Genomic DNA, 18,309 nt, shown 5'->3' on the forward strand with positions numbered 1-18,309 from the left:
ATTTGTGGACAAGGACCAGGGTATCTGAAGACTACTGCATTAGGGACTGCTGCTGAATGATCCCCCAGACTAATCTGAAAAACAGATCATTCTGTTTTAGTGACCTCCAGACTCTGGAGCTCTCTTCCTCTCAACTCTGTGGTCTCTTTAAAAAGATACAAATTTATATTTTTTAAATGTACTCATTTTTTTGCAAATAACTTCTTTGATGCATTGTGTTCTCAAGCTGTTGTATCATCTTGTTTGAGCAGCACTTTGCAATGTTTCTCTTGCAATATACTAGTTTTCTGTGATGACTGCATGGGCACTCCATGAATCCCCCTGATGGGTGCCAGGCTGGGAGATGCAGTGCCTTTTCTTTATTTGCCATCAGATCGATACCAAAAGGAACCGTCAGTTGTGGCATTGACGGTTTGTACTTCGCCACGTTCAACATCCATGTGCTATAACTTTTCAAAACTTCTGCAGCTGTGCTTTGTTTTACACTTTGCCAATCCTTCTTTTTTACTAGGTAAACATGAGTGACAAAATTCAGTTTTAAACAGAAAGGTTTACGCTGTGTCTTAAAAAAAGGTTTATTTCTGAAAGCATGACAGGATGACGAGAGAAAAGGTTACTAAATACAAATCATACACTATAGCAGTCTCACAAATTAGCACAGGTCAGGGGCATCAACATAAATTGCATATCAATTGGTTTAGAAAAAAAAATAAAGCATGTTTCACATCAAATTGCTTTCATTTTCAAATAAGAATTTCAAAGTCAGAATAAAGCAGGTTAAATGATCCAACGCCTCAGTTAAGTTAGAATATGAAACAGGATATTTTGTTAAAGCCTCTTCAGCACGTTGATGCAGCTTCCACTTGGAAAGCTGCAATCTTAATATTTCCCTACGCTTTTCATATGGTCAGTGGTCCATGCACATCAGAGGTTATCACTGAACATGCAATCGCTTCTTAAATGATCTACTGTACAACGACATATCATTAACCTGCCCAACTCAAACCTATGAAATTAAAATTTTCTGCTGTTTAACAATCTGAAAGTATTGACAACACAAGTTTTACAGTTTAGATAAACTATCGAATGGATCCATTTTTTTTTTTTTTTAAAGAAACTCACTTTCCAGAATGTACCAAACCTGTAAAAAGAAACAAGATTCAAGAATCAACAATTTGTACATTCTAAAGCTGAACCTAGGATAATGACAAACACCAAAAGTGAAAGGGAAAACTCAAAAGGTTCAAATTTCAGGACATCTCTGAAGGAGATATCTGGGCCTTCCTCATTGAGCGCAGTGCCTTTTCTCGGAGGTGCTTCTCCAGATCGTCCAAGGTGTCATCGACTTCACTCTCTGAGTCCTGCACAAACATTAATACATCTTCTTTTAAATTTAGCAAAAATCATTTTGATATCATGCCCTCATCGGCGCAAAAAACTTCAAAAGAATCCTTTACCTTTCTTGAATCACCGTCTTCCTCTGGGGGCCGACTCTCTTGGACGTCGTCGGTCACAGCAGCACTGCTTTTCTCCTTCTTATGCTTCTTGTGTTTTTTGTGCTTCTTATCTTTCTTGTGTTTCTTTTCCTTCTTCTTCTTCTTTTTCTTTCCACCACCGTCAACATCTGAATTCTGAAAAAATTGATTTTTACATTATGATTAAAGTAAATGTAACCTAGCATAGAATTGAACTTTGTCAAAGTCACAAGCTTCGTTTTCGGTCATAAATTCTAGTACAGGTGCATCTGAGAAAAAATAATAAGCATCTTCAAAATGTGAAATTCTTTTACTATTTAAAAATGTAATTCTTACACAGAAAATTACGAAAGACTGAAAAAAATAAAAAAGTCTGATGTAGAAGTGCTGAATGTCCTTGTATTACACAGTGTGTGTACTCAGTGGTTGGGCAGGGTTTCTTTTGCATGGAATAATGCATCAGTGCAGCGATGCATGGAGGAAAAACAGCCTCTGGCTCTGCTGACTTGTTCAGGAGGCTGGCTCAGGTTGCTTTGTCAAAATAAATGATGTTTGACATAAGTGCTACTAAAATTGTAAATTCTTTGCGGACACAAATTTTTCAACAAAATTGATACAAACTTGGCTAAACAGACACTTTTAGCCATTTGCAGAGGCTCATCCAAACAATCAGTTTAATTGTGAAGTTTAAAAATCCATCAACATGGTGAGTTTGTTTGGAGACGACTAATCTGAAGTATTCTGTCTATGAATAGGAAAATAACCTTTGTATACCATCTTAAAGACAAGATCTTGTAAAAGAAAAATTATTCCTAGATGAAATAATTGCAGTGTATTACCAGCACAGTAAGCATATTGTTACACATCATGCGTAACAGTTTATATTCCTTTGGTCTTTACTAGAAAGAATCCTGCAACTTCAACTTAAAATTTTGTGACAAACGTATTCAATACTGGCTTTCGGTTTATCTTCATCACTAGTTCTGGTGTCTCATCTTCCTTTTAAGACTTAGTAAACTCTCTATGGGGTTTAATTCAGATCAGAAGGTAAAGAAATCAAGCTCGATGACATCAAAGAAGTCATTAAAGAAGGAACCAGGACTCCTACTCCTACTGGAGAATGAAATCAGAATCCTCACAAAACTCAGCAGAAAGAGGCATGAAGCCCTAAAAACATTTTGGTGGTACAGTTGTGGTTCTGTTCAAAGAATTCAAATACCAACAGATGACATGGCTCCTCAAATTAGAACACACTAACATTTGCCATCAAGCAGCTCAGATTCAGAGCCTCTCAATTTAGTTTTAAGAAACTGATCTCAATATACACACGGGGCATTTATGATGCTGCATAAAATGCACCAACTCATGTTTGTTACCTAAATAACTAAAACAAATTATCTTTAATAATATTCTAGTTTATTGAGAAGCAACTGTACTGGACAAACCTTGCTGGGAGACTGACTGCCAGAACCACTGGTAGCCTTTTTGGCCGGGGGAGGAGGAGGTGGAGACCCGCTGGCAGAGCGGGAAGGTGACGGGGAAGCCGAGGCCGGAGCTGGGGCCGGACGTTTCAGAGCTGCCGGTTGAGGGGAAAGCGATCGGGATCTGGACGAACCTCTTCTTATAGGCTTTGGACTGGGGGAGATTCTATCAACAAAAAAAAGAGAAATTTAGAGGCTAAATATTCAAAAGGGACATTAAATCTGCATCTGATGGAAACTTGTTCTAAAGTCACCTTTTGTTACGTGGCTCTGGGGTACGAGACACTCTACGGATGAGCTTACTGCTGTGTGGAGGGGACTGCTGTCTTCGCTGGGCGGAGGGTGACGTGCTGGGCGAATCAAAGCGTCTCTGGGGACTAGTGGACCGCCGAACAGGGCGACCTCGGTTAGCGGGAGAGGGGGAGAGGCGTCTAGCAGACATGACAGGGGATCGGTTGTCCCTGTTCGGCCTGGCAGACGGTGGGCTCCTTCTATGTCTCGGGGGAGACGAGGAGGAAGGAGACGAGCGTCTCCGCTGAGCGGGAGAGCTTCTACGTTTAGGTGACCTGGAGGAGCGTCGCTTAGGGCCTGGAGAAAAGCGCTTTGTGGGAGAACTGGACAGCTTCCTCTTCTGCGGAGGCAAAGGTGAGGGGCTGTAGCGACGCTGGATTGGGGGAGAATATCGTCTGGGGGACAGAGAGCGACGACGGGGAGGAGGGGAAGGAGACCTGGGAAGAAACACGTTTATAAAGCAAACCAGTTTTTCAAATATTAAATGATAATGTTCTTCATCAGTAGCAGGATTATACCTGCGTCTTGGAGGGGAGGGAGATCTACGACGTCGAAGGGGAGAAGGAGAGCGACGTCTGCGTCCAGGAGATGGAGAACGTCTCCTCCTGAAGGTACAAGTGTCATACAATTGTTTTTTTTTACTTCACATTTGGAAAAATTTGAAAATTATATGCAGAACAAATCACTATCTAATAATATAGCTGAATAAAAATCAAGTTGTCCAACCTTGGGGAGGGATCTCTATGTCTCCTACGAGGTGAAGGCGTACGGCTGCGTTTCCTCCTGACTTCACCATTTCTGGCGCCTGGCCCTGGTGCTGACCTCTTAGGCCCTTCATCTTCTGAGGAGGAAGATCCTGAATCTGAAACAAAAAAAAAACAAAAATCAAACTTTTCTTTTTTTATGGCTTTACACTTTGCTGAAAAGACAAAAACAACACCAAGGTTGGGACAAGGACACAGCTTCTAAAGTCCATGAGACGATGGAGGCAAGATGACAGAAGGAGACTCGGTTAGAAAGAAGGGTGAAAAAAATAACGTGGAAAAACAAAAACGCTTCTTAACCTGAAGAGGACTGTTGATTCTGCCTGCGATACTGACGTCGCTGCTGCACCGAATCTGCTGTTGCCCCTTTTTCATTTTTATCCTCCTCTGAAATGTAAAGCATTGAGCGTCTGATCAGTGTGAGCAAGGCCAAGAACAGAGTGCCAAGGAAGAGTTACAGAAAGTACTTAACAGCGTTTACAGTTGGCTTTGTCAGAATATGGTGCAATATAACAATATGAGGGTTGCTGAACTCCTTTATGGAGTTATACCGTATGACTGGTTCTATTTTTGTTCAATAAACTGACTTTGTAACTTTGTAAATTCACTGCTTTGCAAAAGTGTTCATACTCCTTGACCTTTTCCCCATTTTGACACACTACAACCAGAAATTATGAGGAATTTTATGACAAATATAAGTTAGTTAAGAATTGTAAAGTAGAAATCTTAAACAGATTTTTTTCACCTGGGTCCTGAATCTCTGCATGTCCTTCAGAATTACCAAGGGCTAGGAAAGGCATTTTGAATCATTTATTGCCACTATAACAATTTTTAAGTTCTTATGATAGGAATCTGGATTTTTTTTGATACTTTTTTTTTTTTTTTTTACAATTTCCTCCATGAGAGCATTCAATAAAAAATAAAAGGTCCATACTGCCCACCACTTCTCTCACTGTCTTAAAGCTGGGCCATAATTTCTATGTTTCGATTATGAATTAAATAGTGCTTTATGAGATGCTTGGAGCTTGAAATATTATTTTATAATCCAATTCAATTTTAAATGTCTATGTCTAAAAAGAGATCAAATATCACACTTGTGTAGACTATTTAGATGTAAATGATTGAGTCAAGAAAAGGGCTGAATATCAATACATACTAAACTTTTTATACCTATAATTATAAAAATTGAAGCTCGTGAATCATTTTTTTCTTTCGAATTCTGCACTGCTCTGTATTTGTTTATCCCAACCAAAAAAGAAAAGAAAAACAGAAGATAGTGGTTGCAAAACATGAAAGAGGTCAAGATGTATTAGACTTCGACACAATTCTGTCCACTCACAACAAAACTTGGATCACGTAAGCAAATTAAAACTTCACAAAAATATTCTTAAGTAAAGTTTTATTAAACCTTCTGCTATATATTTGCTATTTTTGGACCTAAATTTTCTCTAAAACCTGGACAGTTTCTTTGGTGTGACAATTGTCATTTATGTTCTCTACTGATGACCATTTGCAACTTTATACAGCATTTTCACAACTCACCTTTGTAAACAGTAATAGTGTAAATTATCACGATTTAGTACTGAGGTAAACAGCAGGAGTGGTGACATAGCATGTTTGCCATTTTTAGACAAATAGTATATTTTTCTCCCACAAAACTGATTCCAGTGCTAAACTGGTGCTAGTGAAAACTCAGCACCAGTATTTTTGTTAGAAGCCAGAGGTGTGGTCATAGAAACCAAGAACCAATCCAAAATGTTTTAGCACCATCTTTTGTAACCAATATTAAATTTAGCATTCACTCTACATTAAGATAAAAACAAGCAAACAAACAAAAAACAACAACACTGAGCTTCAATAGAAATAAAAAAAAATATTCATAAATTACAGAACATGTTTGTAGGAACATTTGTTTCATGGAACGGTCAAAAGACAAGCAATTTACTATTCGGACAAATAAAATTTTTCCATTTTTTAAAAACCCATTTAAAGTCCAGGATTGATTGTTGTATTTTTTTCTTTAAAACAACAAACTCTTACCTGACTCAGACCCCTCAGAGGTTCTGGCCTTTACAAAATCAGGTGGAGAATCTCCTCTTCCTCCAGGTTTTCGCTTTACACCTAAAAGTGACAGATTAAAAACTCAACATGCATTCACTGTAATTGAAACCTGAAGATCTGTGGGTTAAATATTCTGACTATAGCAAAAAAAAAAAAAAGAAGTTTTCTCAGCAGAACAAGAGGTGAAGGTCTTACCTGATGATCTTGGTGGTGAAGCGGAGCCCCGGCCTCTCCTGGTTCGAGGAGACGGCGAGCGTTTATCCTTCCCAACGGGGCTTACAGAAGCGCCAGGACGATGGAGCTGTTTCCGGGGCGGCGTGGTAGATATTCTCTTCACAGGTTTCTTAGGTGAACGTGACCCTGAAGAGCTGCTACCAGAAGATGAAGCAGAACGGGAACGCCTCCTACAATTAACATATTTCCAGTAATTTAGGGAAACCTAATCAAATGAAATTAAATCTAATTAATTTACTCTTCGGGGACTTTAAATATCTGTGAAGGTGTGACTGACCTGCGAACAGGAGACCGCCGGTGTCTGTGCCTGGAGCCGGTGGGGCCCCTTCTAGGGGGACTCCTGCGACGGGGAGACATTCTCCTCCTGGGACTTTGTCTTCTACGAGGGGAGTAGGATCTGACAAAGCATAGAGAGTACAGAATTTTATTACACGTTTTTTACATTTATTTCTGTGATATTTCTGCAAAAACAGAAAAAGCATCACCTAGACCGGGAGCGTCGCCTGCGAGAACGAGAGTGAGAACGTGAGCGAGAGCGGTGGTGGGGTCTTTCCCTCCTTGTTTCCTTTTCTCTTTCACGAGACCTCGGTCTTTCCTCTTTTTTGAGGGATTTCTCTGGGGACGGTTCTTTGACTTCGGCCACAGAGTCTGCTTTAACTGACTCCACAACTGTGTCACTATAAAAAAAAAAAAAAATTTTAATGAATCAATACATTATTAAGTATGCAAGAAGAAAGAAATCAAATCTGGTTGTCACAAAACAGGTAGCTTTACATTAGCCCTGTAGACGAAGCTTCTTGGATAATGGTTTCTGGCAGGCCTGTTCCTGACGTGTCTGGCTCCTCAGGCTGCTGTGACGTTTTAGTGTTGGACTGCATCAGAGGTGGAGGGGGAGAGTCTCCAACAACTGGGCTGGGTTTACGCACTGGGGATCGCGACGGACTGCGCTTCCTTTCACGTTTCCCTGGAGACCTTGTCTTCCACCTGATCAGACACGCAGTAATGTTAGCTTTTACAGAGACAAATCCACATGTTTAAGAGGGGATTAAATTGTGTTTAACTTAAGAAAAAGTGTCATTGCAAACCTAAAGTATACCTATTTGGGACTAAAATTTCAGATCCCAAACACAGAGTAAAAGTGTGAATCTTTGGTTTGAAAGAGTCAAATGAAAAGCTCTGTGGTCTGGTGATCAGAGTACAATATTGTCACTTCACTGCTTTTGAGATGAGCAAAGAAGATATATTCAGATAACTTTCATTCAAAAAAAAAAAAAAACTGCCTGCAAATTCACACACAAAGCAAAAGAAGCAAAACAGAAAACGGATACCTTCTTGGGCTCTTTGAGCGAGTCCTTTCTCTTGTGTCTTTGTCCTTCTTATCCTGGTCAACCTTTTTCAAGGAAGCAAGCTTCTCTTGTTCAATCTGCCAGATATGAGCCGCATGTAAAATGATGTTGCAATAAGAAATGCATAAGATTTTTAATAATATTGTCAATGTAAAATACTGAGGTAAACTGAACCACCTCTGTCCAGATTTCTGCAGGAATGTTTTAATAAGAAAAACAGAACATAAACTTAATCCAAAAAAACAACTAGTTTTAATGTGACAAGTTCGATATTTATTTAAATTTGAGATTCCCCACAACCCCGAGCTGTTGTGAAAATAATCACCTGTCTCTGTCGAATTTCTTCTTTCTTCTGCTCCAGGAAAGCAGAGGGGATGCCAGCGATGTTCTCCTGCGCACTCAGCAGCAGGGGCCAAAGGTCCCTCATGAACTCCCGGGCGTTCTTCCCATTCAGGAACCCTGTCAGGTTGATCTGCATCATCTTGCTATCGGGGTGCTGCAACACAAACATGAAGGGGAGAGAGAAACAAATATGGCCATTTAAATAATTGAAAAGAAAACATCTAGAGGGAGGCAGGGCCCCAGAAATGGGGTGACCTACCTTCTAACCCTGTCTAAACTAATTCTGAGCTACAATTAGCCTTATGAAAAACATGTACAGCTCTGAAAGCAAAACTTAACATCTCAGGGTTTCACTATTAGAATTATACACAAAAAAAACTAATAGATTACCTCATACTGTATTGTACTCAATCTCTTGGGACTGACAATGTGAGTTAGCTGAGGGGAGACATATCTAGTAATACAAATGCATGCAATGTTTAAAAAAAAAAAAGTCTTAAAATCCTAGTTACATCACAGTAAGCCCTATAGCAATCTTTTGAGAAATTATTTGTATTCCTCAGAGCTAGCCCGCTATTTTTCATCCCTGTGCCACTAACCACCCCCAGTTCTTCCAGTCTCCCCACAGACTATAGTTCTGAGGTTAAACAAGTAAGCACAATACAAAGTGCATCAAAACCCAACACAGCAAGTACAGTTCCGGTGTCTTCAGTGAGTCCCGTGGGATCAGTGGGCACGGAGCTCCATTGGCTGGCTTCCGCCTCCCTACTGCTTGAGACTCAACCACCTTGAGCATAATGTTATATCATTTATCTAAATTGCAAGAGACGAACAAGCAATAATGAGTACACAGTTACACAATAAAATATATTTTTATTCAAACTAGATAAAATTGAGACATATCATAATCTCAACTCTATTACAGTACAATTTCTTTCCACAATGCAAAAGTAATTGTTTTACAGTTAGCTTTTAATCCAACCCCTGCAAATAAAAAACTAGGACAAGCTAAAATTTAAAGTAGAACATTAGCTAAAACTTATGTTGCTGTCAAAACAAACATCATGTGAAATAACTACCTAAGAATTTGAACATAATAGAAAAATCAAGGTCCTAACCAAGGCCAGTATCCAAAGATGCTTGCAAAGGGTATCCCATGGTGTAATAAAAATATTATTCAGGATTTTTTTCTTTAATGACTTGAGTTTCTGCTTCACACTGGCCTTCTATTACTAAAAACAAATGTGTGTGAAATGATAACCAGCCAATAGTAGACATCAGGTTTGTATATTATACAAAACAAATTTTAAAAAAACTTGTCTGTTTTATTTCCTTGTTTTAAACAAAAAGTACGAGGGGAATGAAAGGTGATTGCTTATAGGAGTGCAAATCAGGTTATTTCAGACTAAACTTCTTAGACTAAAGTTTGTTATGGAAAAGATGAACAGTTTTTAATGAATGTGTGCATTGGTAAGATGATATGTAGCTGAAAAGTATTGTTTCTAGTAGCTAAAACAGTTTTTTTGCTGACCTCCAGTGGTTGAAGTTATCAACTTACAAATGTAAAACACTCTCCTAGTATCCATAAACAAGGAGAGTTTTGGGAGTTAAAGATGTGCAATAAAAAGATCATTAAAAAAAGAGAAACTGATCAAGAAAAATCAAGAACTAAAAAAAGGAAAGCAAGTAAACTTCAATAGGCAGTAAAGATTTTAGTAACAATTTGAGCTAGATAAAATGTAAGCGCTAGTTTGTGATTGGTTACCAAGGCCTTTACAGTTTCACTTTCAGTTTTTCTCCAATTAATGACTGAAGTGAGAATATGTTTTTTTCCCCTTCCTTAATAGCATTGTTTTATAGTTTTTAACAACTCATGGCGACTGATAATGATCCCTACTGGCCCTAGCAACACTGACTCACACTTTATTTAGCAACTTTTAGAGGCCTATGTTCTTTTCAACAATTAGATGGAAACAAAGCTACAGCAGGGTCTAGGTAAAAGTGCAACTTCAGACCTCACTCTAAAAAGCTAAAGGTGAAACTTGCAATCAGGGGGGTCAGTGAGACAATACTTTTCAGTTTCGGATTTGATAAGGAAAGATATAAATATTAATTATACCAAGAGACAAGCTAATTTTTTTTACATTATTTTTTATCATCTGCATTATTGTTAAATATAAACTTAGCAGCCTCATTATAAACTACATATACATACGGACAGTATGATTATGGTACTGTTCAGTTTTGTCTTTCACTGGCATGATATGGATGATCCCTATATACAACTCACCTCAAAACACACACTGCATCATGAAGGGAGAGTTGGGCTCAGAGACTTTGGGCTCAGGAGAGAGCTAATTAGATGTTGGTGCTATACTTCTGATGCAAGGTATAACATCCATATTGGTTCAGGCCTTTTAAATCATAAATCACATCATCATTAGAAGACTGCTGAATAAAGGCATGTTGTCACAAAACAGCAAAACATGGAAATTTAACACAAGTCAGATTTAAACCAATTTTTACTTTACCCACTCAATTTCAGTGTCATTAGGATCTGCAAATATTTGTTCATGTCCCTTCTTACTGGCTTAACAATACCCTCAAATTAACAACAGTTCTTTCAATAAAACAAACAAACAACAAAACATTAAGATAATGACTTTACCTTCTCTTCAAGTTGGTTGAATATGAACTCTATGACCACATCATCCTCAAATCCCAGAATCTCAGTCACACGTTGAGTGATCCATGGTTTGATGACTTCTAGGTTCACTTTGGTCATGTCCACCTAAGGAAAGAACAAGCAACAGTTATGGAAATGCAAACATACAACAAATATGTAAAGAAAATTTGTAAATACTATAAAAGTAAGAAAAAAAACAAAAACCTATGGCAGCATACATATTTTTCAACAATAAGGTAAATGGCTAAATAACTAATATGAACCAATGTTCAAGTGAATGTAAGCAAAACAGATCAATTCAGCTGATGGATCTCATTGATGATTAAAGATTTTTCCAAAAACTACACGTGCTGCATTCAAATACAGCTGGGAGACTAGGTTGTCCCAGCTGAAATATTAACTGCAAAGTAGGGCTGGGAAAAATGGCTGAAAAGCCTATGATGTAAGTGTTTCATATCAGTCGCCTTCAATAATTGTTCATTTTTGTTTTAAATATCTGAATAGCCTATATATATATATATATATATATATATATATATATATATATATATATATATATATATATATATATATATATATATATATATGCAAAGTGGTGAAAACCTGAAACTGCTGCTATAAGTTACTCAACAAGTTGTTGCTTGGTAACCAAAGAGTGAGTTAGCTGATGCTAATGACCTAATTAAGATTAAAAACTGAAAAAGCTTCTTTGCTTACTGCAGGTTAAGGTGAAAAATATATATGTAAATATTTTTTATTTACTTGTACGAAAAATGTAACAAGAAGAGATTTTTTCCCACTGCTTCAGTACTACTCCAGACTCCTATAAGGTCAAAATTGCTCATATTTTTAAACGTTATATATATATCTATATATATATTTGCCACAAGTGCCGCAATAAAAAAAAAAAAACTGTACCAAAAAAGAAGATTACAATATATTCACAATAATATAAAAGGTTTGAATGTTTTCATTATCTCTGAGTCTTTGAATTTGTGTACAAAATTAGGTAAAGAGGTGAAAAATGGTTTGTTATCTGCACAATTTGGAAGTAAGAAGAAACAAAATGGCAACTGTGTACAAAATTTGGGGTATTATTTCAACCAAACTGACTCAACAGCATCACAAGCTTTTATGAACAAGCTTAGGATTAAATGCCTTTAGCGTTAATAACGTCAATGTGATGTTCTGAGATGATGCATATACTAATATATAATAGAACCTTATGCGTACTGGACAAGGAAGTCCAGACTGCATGCGTTTCCAGAAGTTACCTCGGTTTAATCATTTTCAACACTTGAGAAATTTTGATGCAACAAGTTTGTGTTTTAGAATATAAACACCCATGTTAATAATAAAGCTCGTTGTCATTCATAGCCCACCTTCTTGTCGAGACATTCTGCAAATTTCAGCTGCTTCAGCAATTTTTTCTGCTTGTTGCTGAAACGGTTGTCTTGCTCCGCACTCGTGCCCTAAAATAATAAAATAAAAACACTTTTGAAGTCAATCTGGGTCACACATGATGATCAGTTGCTAAGTCACCAGCAGGAAGACAATGGTTTCGTAGGAGTCGCCACATTAAAAGCAAGATAGGAACGTTAGGGGACATTAATAAGCAAGAAGTCAACAAACCCGTATGTAACCTTTCTAATTAACATCGGCGCAAACGTGTTCGCGAATAGCTAGTCGAAACATTAGCGACGCACCGGCCAGGCGCCATCTTAAGCCAAGGTCTGGTCTAATTCCTGCAATATTACCTACAAATAACCTAAACACATTTTAAACCCGCAAAGTAACATTTAATGACGGAGTACTATAATAAACATTTCTTATATAAACACTAATTCACTCCCCAGATACCTCAGTTCAAAGAAACCCCATAACGAAATCACAAATTACTTGACATCAGTTGATAGACGAAGCCATGACCGCACTGCTTCTAACAGTATGGCCTCCTACCTAAACACACACGCCAGATTCGCGACAAATATCTACGATATATGAACATGCAACCAACCAAACCGGCGATAACTCATTAGCTATTTGCTTAAAGCACTTACGCGGAAAAATCCCGCGTCCATTTTTGTTGAAATATGATTGTTTCAGGCGCAGTGGAGAAGGACGTGCGTCGGCCCGGTTAAACTCTTGAGTGGGAAGCCGGATGAAACGTGCGTCCCATGAGGAAGGAAGCGGTACTGCAGCTGGAGGAGTTGGTTTTGGAGAACGAAAGTTACAAAAGCATAAACTCTCACAGTTTACTACGAGTATCGTTTCACATTAACGCAACAAGAATCTTAGCACCTTCGTGAGACCCTTTGTAAACATTTATATATAAATAAGTGATCATAAACACACTTTCCCGACTATAAAATCGTGGTTGCACAATAATGTGGGGATATTTTTGTTTATCACGGACCGTGAAGCTTGGCAGAGTTGATGGAAAGAAACCTAAATACAGAACTAAATGCAGAACATTTCTGTGAGAAAACCGAGATCTCTCTTAAATGAAACAGTTTAAATCAAGAAATTTTACTATAAGACTAAAAAAGAACATACACATTATTTGTATTTTGAAGAGTTGACAAATTCAAAAGGTAAACATTTTATTTTTCATATTATTTACATTTGAATATAAAGCGTATTTCTAATTTTTATAAATTAAAGTAAAATATAATTTTGGCAGAACAACATTTTGATTATCTGTCTGTGCGACAGCAACTGTTCAGTGTACACCACAGTTCCATGCACTCTTCTCCAAAGTGATTAAAGTTTGATGATGGTCATCCAAGCACAAGAAAAAAATCAAATGAATAAATAACAACCTCCGTCTCAGATTCTACATCAAGTAGCTTTATTTTCAATATCATAATCGAGTGTTTTAAAGGCAGCCAGAATGAACAATGAGGTAAGCAGTCCAGAGTTCGGTGAGCGGCCATGCCAGAATATTCTGGCAAACAACCTGTTTTGTAACTCTAAAGGTTGCCTCTGGTCTATTGTAAAAAAATATACTGTAATAGAATATTGTGTTGTTGCATGCAGGAAACGTAACATTTAGAGATCTCTGTACCGTAAAAATAGCAATGTGTGGATTTTTTTCCCGTTATTTATGCAACTTTCTCATGAGTAAAGTGATGCATATGACAAGACAACAAAACAAATGTGAAAAAGCTTCAACAGTGTATGATTCCCTGAAGTAGACTGAGCAAGTTTCATTATAAACTAAAAGGTTCTGACTAGAAGAGTTCACTGATGCTTTGTCGCAGTGAAGTAACAGAAAGTTGTTGATAAATGTGCAGGTTGAAAAAGCCAGTGGTGAAGTATTTGTCTCTCAGCTGCCAAAAAGTATCTGCTAGCTGACAGGAAGTCCCTCTCTGGTCCTCTTGTCTCTGACACAGCGCAGCATGTCTTTCACCAGCTCCTCGAGCCCGAAGGCTGGTGCCCAGCCCCAATCCCTCCTGGCGTTGGAGTCGTCAAATCTCACAGGCCAGCTGTCAGCTGGAAAGTTACACAAAATCATTTCATCAGTAAGAATATGCTAGCGGTAGGAGTTCAATCTTTAACTTCACAGAGCTTGGGAGAAGGTGCAAATAAAATTAAGTGCTATTGGGGACTGAAAAACCTGTTGGTTCAGAAACTGTGATGTGTTGTGATGTGTTAACATTCCAGGTTAACACGTCACCTGGAATGCAATACATAATGTAACCTTCCGACTTTGTTTCCCTTATTTCATAGTAGATCATGTGTAAAGGAGCTGTTGGTGCCATTAACATTGTGCACTTTCCAGAATTTGGTATTGTGATTCTGTTGGAGTTTTCTTTTATGCTTCCTCAGGATTAGGACCTGTTAATGCCTGGAAATGGCATTTGTTGTGATACATGATTCACTTAATATAAGCTTGTCAAAAATAAATTGAATCAACACATCAATGAGTTACACAAATTGCTGTTTGATATATAAATACAAAACTGCCTGTGTTTATGTTACATTATGTTTGCAGTAAAAGCAGTAAAAAGAAATCATACCAATTGTTTGGCGCACTGAGTCTGGATTGTAGGTGACCTTAAGGTGTGGGAGATGCTTGCGGATTTCTTGGGCCACCTCCTCTGGCGTGAAGCTCATGGCAGCTATGTTGTAAGTGCGCAGAGACAGCTGGCACTCTGGAGTTTGCATAAACTCTACCGTGGCACGGTGGCAGTCAGAGATGTGCATCATGGGAAGACGGGTGTCAGCTCGCAAGTAGCACTCATGGTGACCTGTGCTGAGAGCGTCGTGGAAGATCTGAACTGCGTAGTCTGTAATGATATAAGCCCCAAAGATTTTAGTCAATCACACCTATCTTATCACAATGGAACTACGTCTCTTGTAGGTGAGTTTTTGTGAGGTGAGTAATACCTGTTGTTCCTCCACCAGGAGGAGTGTTGACTGATATTACTCCAGGGTAACGCAGGCAGCGAAAGTCCAAGCCATATTTATGATGGAGATACTTTAGAAAAACAATGCATTTATGGGTTTTGACTATTAGCGTGTTGTACAAGTATTCAGACATCATGAACGTTTCCACCTTTTGTTGCAATACAGCCAAAAACTCCAATCTTACTGGAATCTCAAGTGATAGATCACCACAAAATAGTGCATAAGCAAATTATATATACATTTGAAATGTAAAAAATTGTAAACCATCCAGTTATCTAAAACATTTTGAAAAGTGCAGCATACATTTGTATTCTGCCTTCTTGTATCAATACCTTTTAAAACCACTCCATTCTGCAATTGTAGTTGTAAATGTTTAGAGATTTCTGACTACCAGTTTCATCTAGAAACCAAAATGTTTGGGTCACACTTTCCATTTATAGATAATGGTCTGAACAAAGCCTCTATGAGATATCTAAAGTTTTAGATATTGTTTAATAACCTAACCTTGCTTTAAACATCTCAATAACCTCATCCTCTAAGTGTCTGCTCAGTTGTTTGATCTTCATGATACTGTTTGTTTGCTAAACCTTCACAAACAGCTGTTTCTATACTGATATAAAATTACATAACTTATTTAAAAGTTAGGTGACTAAAGGCATTAAATTTTATCTGGGGGTTTCAAAATAAAATGGGCTGAATACAAATGCACAGCACCTGTTTAACATTATTATTTGCAAAACTCTTTTACACTATTACATAATTTTTTTTCCATGTCATGGTGATGCACTATTTTTGTTGGTGTTTCACAAAAACATTTGCGCTTGTAACGTGACAAAATGTGAAAAAGTTGTATCAGCATAAATGCTTATGCAAGACTCTGTATTTCCTCACTATGAAGTTCAATTTATGCCTAAGTTTTTAAATCCTACCTCCCCCATCAGTTCGCCATGCACTTTAGAGACACCATAGATGGTTCTAGGACGCTGTACACAGAGGTCAGGGGCGGGGTCACGGGGAGAAGAAGGACCAAATGCCCCAATGGTACTGGGGACGAAGAGGCGAAGGCAGTTCTCCAGGGCCAGATCCAGAACGTTGTGTAGACCTGGAAGGGGCAAAAGAAACTTAGACATGCGTAGCTTAAAACCTGGAGAGACGGAAAACCACGGACATCGAAACCGACCTGTGATGTTAATTTTTCGTGCTAACGCTACGTTAGCCTCACCCACAACGCTAAGCAAAGCGCTGTAGTGAACCAGCCAAGTAATGCGGTTATTTATGATCAGTTCTCTGAGGTGCTTGTAGTCCAGCACATCGGCATACACAAACGGCCCTAAAAACAATCAGAAAGTGAAAACTAAGAAACATGTTAAAGATAAAAATAGATCAGAAAAAGTAGGGAAAACTGAATTAGTTTTCCTTACCACTGGTGTAAACATGAGAAGGGGGCTTCTTGATGTCAGACAAGATCACACTCTCCGGCCCATACTGGTTCCTGAATATTATTACACGTCTAATGAAATTTCAAACATTCTAATTTTGAGATACAAAAGGTTTGTGCAGAACTTACCTAAGCATTTGAGCAAGCCCCACTCCCAATTGCCCCAAACCACCTGCACACAAAGACATTTGTATATTTTACCTCGCCAAGAAAACAGCAAACAAACATGTAGAGATATTGGTACATCAACAGTCACTGGGCTGTGAATGCATTTAGGAGATACACAAGAATGGATGGCAAAAAAGGGTTTTGTTTGTCCCAAGGCTTTGTTACAGAACAAAAAGTCACCCAAGCCTACTATTCTCCTGCCTTTCATCTCACAAACACTGTCTGTTTCCATTCTTTTGTGATGAGTCCAAACAGGGTCCTGCTGCTAGCACAGATTGAAAACAAAGTCCACATGTCTCTCATGTTCTGCTTTTGACAACAAACACTCAACAACACCAGCCCTTCATTCTTAAACTGCCTAATTTCTTCACATGTGACTGCTTGAATTTGCTTAGAAAAGATCTTGAGCAATCGATCCTCTTACTTTTCTCACTATATTCTCATCACCACAGCTCTCTGCTCTTATTGTAACAACTCATGTCCAATGACAGAAAACAGTGGAATGGTGTATAAATCATATTTAAATTCAGAGATGTTCAATGTCCACCAGATTTAAATAATTCGGAGCAAATAAAGGCTGGAAATCATCTTTACCTGTGATGAGCACACGCGGGTTTTCCTGAGGTGTATCAGCATTGCAGGACTCCTGACTGTTCCATCTAGTCATCTTTCTAGGCCAAGAGCTGAAGCTGCGACTGGGTCGATTCTGTGCGCTGCTGAGGCAGCCTCGGCACAGCAGGCCCAGCATACACACCTGACGACCAGGCTGCATATCCAGCAGCAGTCCTTAGGAAAGTTAAAAGACCAAATGGGTTAAATTTATTACTATGATGACCATAGTTAAGTTATTTATGCATCAGAAGACAGATATTACCTTTATGCAGACAAACTCAGAAATCCCCGACAGGTGACTTTTGATTTCAAAATCAGCTGATGCAACTCGGTAAATCCACAGCAGTTCCTCACAGCAAAACTAGAAATCAAAAGATTGCAAGACTGCATTTGTGTGTTCTAGAATATCGGTTTTAAATCTCCTGGTAACCACTGGGTAAACCTGCAGGTGTGGGGAGACATGCTGGGCGATGTGGTTCTGGCCCACCTTTGTGTAATCACAGCAGCCTGTGCCTCCTGACTGCACTGGACTACAGTCTCCAGCCTACAAAGCTCCGTGTGGACAAACATGCTGACTTGCTGCGCACAGGGATTTGCATTGTGAAGACTGTTTAGCTGAGCTTAACAGGACTGCGAGGTGTGTCTCGTATATCCTTCTACTATATAAGGTGTGTGGTTATATATCCTTTTTATGAATGAACTGTGATAACCTCACTGATGTTTCTCCCCCTATTTTTTTTTTGTCTTTGGGGATAAGAAAAGTGCAAGAAGTGTATTATTATTTATTAAGCATGTTTCCAACTGGCTCTTCATGTTCACCTAAGTATGTAGAAGAACTCTAAAATAATACAAAACACCACATTTCCTACGTTCTACTGTTGTTACTTTTCAGCTCTTCTTTCTTTCTCTTCTTGAACTGTATATTTTAAAATGAACATTTCTTCAAGAACAACCAAAATATTACACACAAAATTGAATAAACAGAAAATAAGTCATAT

The 18,309-nt window shown here is 38.3% G+C and overlaps 2 protein-coding genes across 7 annotated transcripts; both read right to left on the bottom strand.

The window, feature by feature from the left end:
• Positions 1-561: 561 nt before the first annotated feature.
• srrm1 (serine/arginine repetitive matrix 1) lies at positions 562-12,845 on the bottom strand. Of its 6 annotated transcripts, none has more exons than XM_055038051.1 (17): positions 12,741-12,845; positions 12,063-12,152; positions 10,663-10,785; positions 7,978-8,148; positions 7,635-7,729; positions 7,081-7,290; positions 6,792-6,983; positions 6,584-6,703; positions 6,268-6,440; positions 6,052-6,132; positions 4,312-4,398; positions 3,974-4,109; positions 3,766-3,852; positions 3,211-3,684; positions 2,921-3,122; positions 1,458-1,631; positions 562-1,361 (listed from the first exon to the last, which is right to left on the bottom strand). In XM_055038051.1, the coding sequence occupies exons 1-17, from the start codon at positions 12,759-12,761 to the stop codon at positions 1,251-1,253; spliced, it is 2,547 nt and encodes an 848-aa protein (XP_054894026.1). In that variant the 5' UTR covers positions 12,762-12,845; the 3' UTR covers positions 562-1,250. The 6 variants fall into 6 exon arrangements, with proteins under 6 accessions (XP_054894026.1, XP_054894025.1, XP_054894024.1 ...); XM_055038050.1 differs by having other exon boundaries at positions 6,268-6,443; XM_055038049.1 differs by having other exon boundaries at positions 6,268-6,476.
• A 664-nt stretch (positions 12,846-13,509) lies between these two features.
• On the bottom strand, positions 13,510-17,876 carry tdh2 (L-threonine dehydrogenase 2). Its single transcript, XM_055038059.1, has 9 exons — positions 17,574-17,876; positions 17,294-17,485; positions 16,661-16,703; positions 16,515-16,585; positions 16,274-16,423; positions 16,023-16,195; positions 15,073-15,163; positions 14,703-14,972; positions 13,510-14,175 (listed from the first exon to the last, which is right to left on the bottom strand). Exons 2-9 carry the CDS (start codon positions 17,469-17,471, stop codon positions 14,030-14,032), a joined length of 1,122 nt encoding a protein of 373 aa, XP_054894034.1. The 5' UTR covers positions 17,472-17,485; positions 17,574-17,876; the 3' UTR covers positions 13,510-14,029.
• Between the last annotated feature and the right edge of the window lie 433 nt (positions 17,877-18,309).

The sequence above is a fragment of the Poeciliopsis prolifica genome, unplaced genomic scaffold (genome assembly GCF_027474105.1).
Source record: "Poeciliopsis prolifica strain line A6 unplaced genomic scaffold, Auburn_PproV2 SCAFFOLD013, whole genome shotgun sequence".
Lineage (NCBI taxonomy): Eukaryota > Metazoa > Chordata > Actinopteri > Cyprinodontiformes > Poeciliidae > Poeciliopsis > Poeciliopsis prolifica.

Coding starts and splice junctions, on each gene's coding strand:
- srrm1 (XM_055038049.1), bottom strand. CDS start 12,761: ATGGACGCGGGATTTTTCCGC. Junction 7,730..7,977: donor AAGAAATTCGACAGAGACAG/GTGATTATTTTC, acceptor CATATCTGGCAG/ATTGAACAAGAGAAGCTTGC. Junction 6,133..6,267: donor TTCACCACCAAGATCATCAG/GTAAGACCTTCA, acceptor TGTCACTTTTAG/GTGTAAAGCGAAAACCTGGA.
- tdh2 (XM_055038059.1), bottom strand. CDS start 17,471: ATGCAGCCTGGTCGTCAGGTGTGTATGCTGGGCCTGCTGTGCCGAGGC. Junction 16,704..17,293: donor CCCGCGTGTGCTCATCACAG/GTAAAGATGATT, acceptor CTTTGTGTGCAG/GTGGTTTGGGGCAATTGGGA. Junction 15,164..16,022: donor ATGGCGAACTGATGGGGGAG/GTAGGATTTAAA, acceptor GTTTTTCTAAAG/TATCTCCATCATAAATATGG.